This window comes from Octodon degus, unplaced genomic scaffold (genome assembly GCF_000260255.1).
Source record: "Octodon degus isolate 3935 unplaced genomic scaffold, OctDeg1.0 scaffold00011, whole genome shotgun sequence".
NCBI lineage: Eukaryota > Metazoa > Chordata > Mammalia > Rodentia > Octodontidae > Octodon > Octodon degus.
Window position 1 is genome coordinate 7,872,916 of NW_004524587.1, and position 9,385 is coordinate 7,882,300.

Consider the following 9,385-nt stretch of genomic DNA (forward strand, 5'->3'; position numbering starts at 1 on the left):
ATGAAAAGATTAAATAAGACATGCAAGTAATATAAAACATCCAAAAAAAGAAAATTTAAAAAAAATTATTTTGACGTTTGAGCCCTCAGAAAGGATGTGAAGAACAATACCAAGAGTACCTCTGAGCCTTATCCTAACAAGTAAAACCTCAGTCTGTTTTTGTTTTCCTTCTGCCAACTTTCTTCCTCTCCCACCCTGATTTATTCTCCATCAATAGCAGGAACAAAAGTAAGACATGGGTTCAGTAGGCAGAACCCCATAAATCCTTCCTTTCCTCCCTCTCTCCCCTGTCTGCTACAGTGAGCTCCTAACTTGTGGGTATCTTTTTTGCTTGTTTGTTTCTTTGTGGCACCAGGGATCAAACTCAAGACCTTGTGCTTGCCAGGCAGGTGCTTATGCCACCAAGCTATATCCCCAGCCTTCTCCTCTGGTTTCTTTTCTTTTTTTTTTTGCAAAACCAGGGATTGAACTCAGGCCCTTGCGCTTGCCAGGGAAACGCTTATTCCACTGAGCCATCTTCCTGGCCAGCACTTTTTTTTTTTAATGTCCAAAATGCCTCCAGTCCCCTTGACACTGGGTCATGTGATGTTATTTCTTTCATATTAAAGCTGTTTTTAATGTTCTATAAAAAACGTTGTCTTATAATTTGTGCTCAGTGCCAAAGAATGGGTTAATACATAGAAGCATGATAGGGAACCTGTCCTTTCCTCATAGTTGAATGATTTTGAGCATCACTGTTTTGCCAGTAATGGTTTCCTTTCTATCCCTCCTCATCTAGCCCACAGAACCTAATCGCCCAGTCTCAGTCCGGCACTGGGAAAACAGCTGCCTTCGTACTGGCCATGCTCAGCCGCGTGGAACCTGCAGACAGACACCCTCAGGTGGGTGAGGTGGGGGTGTTGGCTCGCCTGTCTGGCAGGAGACACCTGCTGACCTCTCAGGCAGAATTCACTTGGAAGCTGCAGCCCCAAAAAAGCCAGGGCTCCCTGGGCTAGGCCTCCCCCAGACGCTTGACCCGCGGCCAGAAGGAGGGCCTGGCTGAGGAAGATGGGAGTTCTGGTTCCCCGTGCTGGTCACACCTGTAGTCTTACTAAATTCAGCCTTTCTGGTTTCTCCATCAGTGTCTCTGCCTCTCCCCGACATACGAGCTGGCGCTTCAGACGGGAAAAGTGATCGAGCAGATGGGCAAATTTTATCCGGAGCTCAAGCTTGCGTATGCTGTTCGAGGCAATAAATGTGAGTGTGAGGAATGTGACCTAAAGGGAGTGGGAGGGCTCAGTGTTGGTTTATGAGATGTGGGGATGTATTCAGCCTTTACTGCAGTCAGACCCTTGAGCTCTGCTGCATTGCTCTTAGCACAAGTACAGACATTGCCGGTTTAATGGCTGAGTTCTGTTACTGTGACTTGATTGCTAAATGAGGAATTATATATAGTGTGTACATCACGATATTTAGAACAAAGAAGTGGTCAGAGGACTAGGCAGTGTGTCACATACCTATAATCCCAGCCCTCTCAGTACTCAGGAGGCGGAGGCAGGAGCATCGCTGTGATTTCCAGGCCAGCCTGGACTACATAGTGAGTTCAAGGCCAGCCTGAACTATATAGTGAGACCCCATCTCAACGAAAAAAAAGAAAAGGTGAGTCAGAAGAAACTCCAACTGGATGACGTTGCTTTTATTTGCATAATTCTTACATGCAGTACTATAATGTATGACAAAACATGAAACTATAGTACTATGCAGTACGGTCAGCAAAAATTATAGTACTGTATAAACGAGGTATAAGGTATAAGAAAAGACACTAAGGCCCTATCAACAAGATGTGTAGAACTATAAAAAAGACAGGTCATAAGTTCAACTGGCATGCCCGAGTCGTGAGTCCAAATAGTTAAACAGGTAGTTCATTAAACAAGGAGTATCTGTACTTGTTGACTTGTTTACAGTTCTCTCCAATCTTTCCCCTGCTCCCAGTCCTAGGGTGCAAGCCCACCTTACACATGCTAAACAGACACTGCCACTGAGCTACTTTCTAGTCTGCCTTTTCTCTTCAGTCTTTAAGATTTTAAGTTGCTCAACGAAAACTCTGCCGTCCTCCTGGAGTTTGTTTCCCCTGTACTGGGAATTAAGTCCATTGCCTTCACACTGAGCTACATCCTTTATAAAAATAAGTTCTTACTAAGCTATCCAGGTTAGGATTAAACTTGTAATCCTCCTGCCTCAGCCTCCTATCCTGCAGGTCTCTATCTGGAGTTCTTCACTAAGAAGACAGTTTTGAGTTCTGGAACTTGCTTAGATTAACAGTATGGGGGTGGCAGGTTTCAGTCAGATTCCTTTAGCATTAAGTATCAGCTTTAGTAAATATGGGAGATCAAAAAAAAAAAAAAAAAACCTATGAATCAGTCTAGCAAAGGAAGTAAAAGACCTCTACATTGAAAACTATAGTACTCTGAAAAAGGAGATTGAAGCACATACGAGAAAATGGAAAGAGCCCTTCCTCTTGGATAGGGAGAATGTAATGAAAATGACCATACTTCCAAAACTGTAATACAGATTTAGTGCAGTCCTGATCAGAATTTCAATAGCTATCTCATATTTGGAGAAAACAACTCTAAAATTAATTTGGAACTAGGCAGCAAAGGCAAGGGATCCCTCCAGTTCTTTCTTCCATGTGTTCTGCAGTGTCATGTAGAAAGTACGGTTGCAGTGAAGCGGGAAGAGGTTTGGAACATTAGAAGGTTATTAATGTGTAAAAAAATTCTGTACTTCAAGGTAAACCAAAGGGCCAGCTTAGGCAAGTGCAGGAACTGGAGTGATCCCTGGTCCCATGCCAGCCCTGGCCCCGCCCCTGCCCCAGGCGTGGTGACGCATACCTGTAATCCCAGCACTGGGGAGGCTGAAAACAGGAGGATCACTGCGAGTCCAAGCTGCATAGTGAGACCCTGTACCAACTACATAAATTAAAAAGAAACACCAAACAGCCCACTAGGAAAATGAAGCAAAGAGCCCCAGCTGAAGCAGCTTTTTATAGAAGGAATTCAGATGGCTACCAGAGTGACGTGGGAAGATGATGCACGTCGTGGATCTGTGGGAAGCCGAGAAATGGAAGCGCTGGCTCTGCTCAGCTGGGCAGAAGCCAATGTCTGGTGGTGCCTAGTGCCAGCAAGTTGCAGGCAGGGACACGGGCGCCCACACATGGGCAGCAGATGGCACTACCTTGAGCTCGAGGGACAGGACACCCCCCTGAGGGACTTGGCCCTCACGGTGCAGAGTGTGGTTCTCACGGTAGGGCCTTAGCACTTTCTCACGCATTTTTCTTTGTTATAAAAATCATTCCTATTGCTGTGTGTCATCACAGACACTAAAACAGAATGTGAGAAACTTTAGAGCGCATATTTAGTAATTTAAAAATAGTGTAGCTCATTGGTAGAGTCTTTGCCTAGTATGTGTAATTCATGTTAATATAAATAATAACCAGGCATAGTGGCAGCTGAGACAGGAGGATTGCTGTAAGTTCAAGGTTAGCCTGGACTACATGGCGAGTTCAAGACTACCCTGAACTACATAACAAACAACAATAATAATGTCCTTATGAATGCTACGCCCACACTTAAGTAGTAATTAAGGTAGTTGCCCCTGCATGGTGGTACGGATGTGTACTCCCCATATCGAGGAGGCTAAGGCAGCAGACTGTCATGAGCTTGAGTACAGCCTGAGCTCTGTAGTGAGTTCAGAGCCATCATGGATTACATGGTGAGAGTTTCCACAAACAAACAAGAAAAACTGAACTACAGGTATTAATATCACAGATTCATCAGGGAAGTTTGCATACATGGAAGCTCCTGATAGCACATACAAGTTCTACAAAATTCAGTTTTTCTCTTGATAGCTTAGCATGGTGTTCTAATGACAACAAATGCAGTTGATTTGTTTTGCACGGAAGAGACAGCTTTTTTTCTCTCATTCCTAAGCTTGCTTTGATTGTTTTCAAAAAGTATATATCAATCCTGTACAGCAATTAACCACTAAGCAGAATATATGCAGTGTATTATTTGTTGAAACTGTACTTCCGATTTGATTTAAAACTGTCTCATTGGGCTGGTGAGATGGCTCAGTGGTCTAAAGCACCTACTTAGAACAAGCTTAGCAAAGAACAGGGACCGCGGTTCAATTCCCAGCACCACATACCAGCCAGCCCCGCCCCCTGGTGGGCTGAGCTGGCCACACACACGCACACACACTTATAAAAAAATAAAAAATAGGGGCTGGCGAGATGGCTCAGTGGTCTAAAGCACCTACATGGAACAAGCTTGGCAAAGCACAGGGACCACGGTTCAATCCCCCAGCACCACATGCCAGCCAGCCCGCCCCCTGGTGGGCTGAGCTGCCCCCCCCCACACAAAAATAAATAAATAAATTAATTAATTATAAAAAAGTCTCATTGCTATCTGTTTATCAATAAAACTTTGAAAAAAAAAGTATATCAGATTCTCAACTTGATTCATCTGTAGTTTGCCTATCAGTTTACAAATAAAGGTGGATAGTTTATTGTACCATACAGATAATAAAAGTGGGCCTTTTCTGAAGAAGGTCACTGCATTTTTGTTAAAGGAGCGAAAGTACTCTATCCATAAATTAGGGTGGATGTGCTCAAAGTGTACACGAGTGCGTGCCTGCCCTGGCTTGTTTTCGCCCGTGGCCTGCTCGGTGAGGGGCAGTGCAGTCACTGCGCTTAACCCAGCGTTTGTGCACCATTTGATTTGATTGGCTGGCAGCGGGCACTGGGAAACTGTGTTTTTGTTGTTATTTTGGGTTTGAACCCACAAGTGCTTTGTCACTCGGCTGATTACATGCACGTCTGTCTATACAAAATACATATGTACCATTGTGCTGTATATATTTTTTGAGATTATTTCACATCTGTTCCTAAACATTTTGATTATTAGTGTCATCCATTAGGTGTATCAGATTTTATAGATCAGTTACATGTTCGTATGCATATTTTATGTACATTGCAAAACTTCTAATAGTGGAAACATTGTTTAGAGGTTATCTGCATTAACCTCTAAGTGGTTGTCAGTTTCAACTTAAACCGGCTGGAGTGTTTGAGAGTAGTGTAGTACGTACATCAGGCTTGGGAGATGCTGCTATCAAGTGTGAGTTTCCTCATGTGTACAAACATCTCTGGTGCGTATGATGCTAATAGTAATACTTGATTTTTAAGTTTCTAAACTTTTTTTTATTAGTATGTCTTGGCAGTATATGATAACTTTCATTGTGGAGAGTTGGTACTTGGGTACATGTACGTAAGACATCTTTTTATTTTTCTTCTTTTTTGAGGTGAAGTCTTGCCCCTTAACCTGGTAGGCTGGTTGAAACAATTCTGAGACTACCATAGTAATTTTTAAATCAAAAAGTTTATACTTAGAAAAACTAGCTAACATAAGCAAAATCAGTAGAGAACAGAGCAAAAAAATCGTGCCAGTGTTCTGCAAAGACTTGTGTGCTGTGAAATTGTACGAGAAAGCATAAAGGAAGTGATATCTGCTGTCCTCCATGAAGGATTTGATCCTGACCACAGGTCACTGAGACAGGTGTCAGTCTGCCCATGTCACAGTTGAAGAAAACAGGGAAGGCTTAAGGGTAGAACTTTCATATTTTGAAATCTAGAATTAACTTACTGTGCCAGTCCTAGAAGTACAGGCTAGGCTTTGATTTCCAGAGCTGGCTTTTCCTTGGAAACAGCCCAGCAAACCTGTCATCTCCACAGTGGAACGAGGCCAGAAGATCAGTGAGCAGATCGTCATCGGCACCCCTGGGACCGTCCTGGACTGGTGCTCCAAGCTCAAGTTCATTGACCCCAAGAAGATCAAGGTGTTTGTGCTGGATGAAGCCGACGTGATGATCGCCACACAAGGCCACCAGGATCAGAGCATCCGCATCCAGAGGTAGGCGCTGGGCCAGGGCCGCCTCTTGCTCCCGTGGGGCTCTCTCCTCTGGGCGATGCAGCAGCTTTGGCTTGTGGGTCACTTCTGCCTCAGCACTGACCGCACTCCCAGCCCAGGCTGTGACAGGAGTCAGGGACCGAGTGCTGCCTCTGTGCCTCCTGGGTCCGCTACTCTTCCTCTACCTGGCTCTGGGCCCCTTTGGCCTGCTGTGCTTAGATTAGAGCCCATCTGAGTGGGGGGCTAGGCCTCTGCTCCTTGTGGTGACGCCCAGGGGCCTTGCAGAATGCTGCCCAAGAACTGCCAGATGCTGCTTTTCTCTGCCACCTTCGAAGACTCTGTGTGGAAGTTTGCCCAGAAAGTGGTCCCAGACCCCAACATCATCAAACTGAAGCGTGAGGAGGAGACACTGGACACCATCAAGCAGTATTACGTCCTGTGCAGCAACAGAGATGAGAAGTTCCAGGCCTTGTGCAACCTCTATGGGGCCATCACCATTGCGCAGGCCATGATTTTCTGCCATGTGAGTAGCAGCTGGGCCAGCGCGGCTGCCCATCCCCTCCCTGGGCAGCTCCACTGTGTGGGAGAAGGAAAGTGGTTTGTGACGAAGGAAGGGACAGTTTGTGTTAGCAGCATTTTCATATGACAGTGGTTTCTCTTGTGATAGCCTTCCTGCAGTCCTACCTCAGCGTCCCAAGTAGGTGGATTGCAGGTGTGCACCACGACGCCTGTCTGTACGAGTAGCATTCTGAGAGGTGCCTAGCTGAACTATGACGCTTCCTGAGCCGCATGCCTTGCTGATGAACGTGGTGCTATTGGAGAACCTAAAAGAAACTGTTATTTTAGGAAATAAATTTAGTAAGATGGTTATTAGTAACGTTTCCCAATGTTAAACAGGAAACACTTAGAAAATAGATGTTTTTTTTTTAATAGCAGGCGCAAATCTGAACATATATATAATGTATCTAGTAGTTTGTTTTTTGAGACAGGTTCTTACATATAGTTCAGGCTGGTCTTCAACTCACTAGTCTACTTTAGGCGATTCTCCTGCCTCAGTCTCCCAAGTGCTGAGATTATAGATTTACACTGTCACACATAGGCTGTTTGCTTTTTTGAGACAAAAGTCTTACTGTGTAGCCAAAGCTGTCCTTGAAGTTACCCTCCTGTCTCAACCTCCCAAGTGCTGACTAGTGGCATGGACCATCATGCCCAGCTAGAATAAATGTTAAGATCTCTGAAGAACATTTTAAAATAGTGTTAAGGGGGCCGGGGAGATGGCTCAGTAGGATAAGCGCTTGACTGGCAAATGCAAGGATCTGAGTTCAATCCCCAGTTCCGCAAAAAAAATAAATAAATAAAATAAAATAGTGTTAAGGGAGAAAATAGTGTTAAGGAATAATATGTTGTTGCAAAATTGTCTTGTTATTTTTAGTGCTATTTAGTTTTTTAAAGTAAAAATTCTGCTCTAGCCATTTGAAATAAAAACAGTCAAACCTACAAAAAAAGATAGACTAAAAGAATACATAAGCCTTCAGTTTGTCAGCATTTGGCCACTTGTGCCGTAATTATCCGCACCTCGCATGTGTCGGTGTTTTGCTTAGTTGTTGTGGTTAGCTGGAAACATGTAAACACCTAATCTTTCGCAACGAGAGATCTTCCCACATAAGCACACCTCATGCCTTTCACAAGGATCTGGAATGTTGTCCCGTGTTCTTCCCAGGTACCAGAGATGGAAACCAGGGATGCTGTACAACTGAGCTACGTCCCCATCTGGGGGGCATCTAGCCCTCGCAGAAGGGAACAGAATAGAGGGAGGGTGGAATGCACAGAAAGAAACCTGGGGTCAGGAGGCCTGAATGGTGATCTAGCAATTAAATTAATTTTGTTGTAATTTTATGTATAGAAAATCTTGGTCCTGTGTCTAACATTTGTCTCAGTTAACTAAACTTTTTAGTTTTTATGGGGATAGAAAAGGTTTTTAGGGCCAATATGATAAAACACAAGACTGTGTATTAAGGAACACTGAATTTGTCGCTGTGCCTGTTGTCTAAACTATGGGACAAGGAAGCTGGGCATGTTGCCTTGTTTTACTTGTTTAACAGACTATTTAGTAAAGTCAAGCCTTTTTATCTGGGCTCCAACATCTATCCCTTTTATTTGGTAAGATAGGGTCTTGCCAAATTGCTGGACTTCCTGCTTCAGCCTCCCAAGTGGCCCCTGTTACAGACCAGCACCACCATGCCCCGCTTTGTCATTACCTGAAACGCAGCCCTCTGACTATTTTTTCTGCATGTACAGGAGTGTTTCTTGGGGGCCGGGTAGATGGCTCAGTAGAGTACGTGCTTCCCTAGCAAGCCCAAGGGCCTGAGTTCAATCCCTGGTTGCGCCAAAAAAAAAAAGAAAAAGAAGAAGAAGAGTGTTTCTTACTGCTTTTTGTTGTGTTAAACCTCTGAGCCAATCCAGGCTTGTTCATTGCCTTTCACTGTGGTATCTCTTGAGACTCCCTTAGCCTGGAGCCGCTACTCCCAACTGCCTTTCAGAACATGGCCATCTTAGAGTCCAAGCTAAGAGTCTTGTGTTATTCCCCCTTTTCCCACTTTTGATTGATCTAGGTTCAGTTGTATGTATACGTGTACATACGTATGTGTGTGTCTCTGTTGGGTGCTGGGCACTGAACAGTGGATCTTCACACTGAGCTGCATTTCCTGGCACTTACTTGTTGTTTGTGTGAGCATATTATATCTCCACATCATTTGTTTTCTGGTTTTTGTAGAGACAGTTAAGTTGCCTGGGGGGAGCTTGATTTGTGATTCTCCTGCCTCAGCCTTCCACAGGGCTTGGCTTACAGGTGCTTGCCTGCTTGTTTATCTATACAGACAATACCAAGGACTGAATCAAGGCCCTTCACACTTGAGCTACAACCCCAGTATTTTCTTGTTTTATTTTTAACAACAGGCTCAAAGATTTCCTTGAAGGAGAAAAGGCATGATCTCCTGCAAGTTTAGAGAGGGCCAGCATGGAGACTGCACAGTCCTCATTTCCTTTTTCGAACAGGATCTCCGTTAGTGGCCTTGGCTAGACTGGTCTTCCTGCATCAGCCTCCCAGACTGCAGGGATTACAGGTGTGCACTACCATGCCCAACTAGGTTTAATACCTTTGTAGTGTAACCCCAGCACAGACACACATTCTCTTGCACATCAGGTTGGTGATTTTAGGACATTTAACCCTTTATTGTTAAGTTTCAGGTCATCTTCCATATCAGAGTCCTTTGAAGTACTCTGCTTTCTGACAACACTTTTCCATCCAGACCCGCAAAACAGCCAGTTGGCTGGCCGCAGAGCTCTCAAAGGAAGGCCACCAGGTGGCTCTGCTGAGCGGTGAGATGATGGTGGAGCAGAGGGCTGCAGTGATTGAGCGCTTCCGAGAGGGCAAAGAGAAGGTG

General features: G+C 44.5%; 1 protein-coding gene across 1 annotated transcript in view; it reads left to right on the plus strand.

Moving 5' to 3' along the window:
• LOC101560796 (ATP-dependent RNA helicase DDX19A) overlaps window positions 1–9,385 on the plus strand; it is a 21,008-nt gene that overhangs the window by 9,488 nt on the left and 2,135 nt on the right. Inside the window, exons 5-9 of the mRNA XM_023709329.1 lie at window positions 779–881; window positions 1,122–1,236; window positions 5,768–5,945; window positions 6,228–6,465; window positions 9,251–9,382. Coding sequence (XP_023565097.1) covers window positions 779–881; window positions 1,122–1,236; window positions 5,768–5,945; window positions 6,228–6,465; window positions 9,251–9,382 — 766 coding nt within the window. The remainder of the gene's footprint in view (window positions 1–778; window positions 882–1,121; window positions 1,237–5,767; window positions 5,946–6,227; window positions 6,466–9,250; window positions 9,383–9,385) is intronic.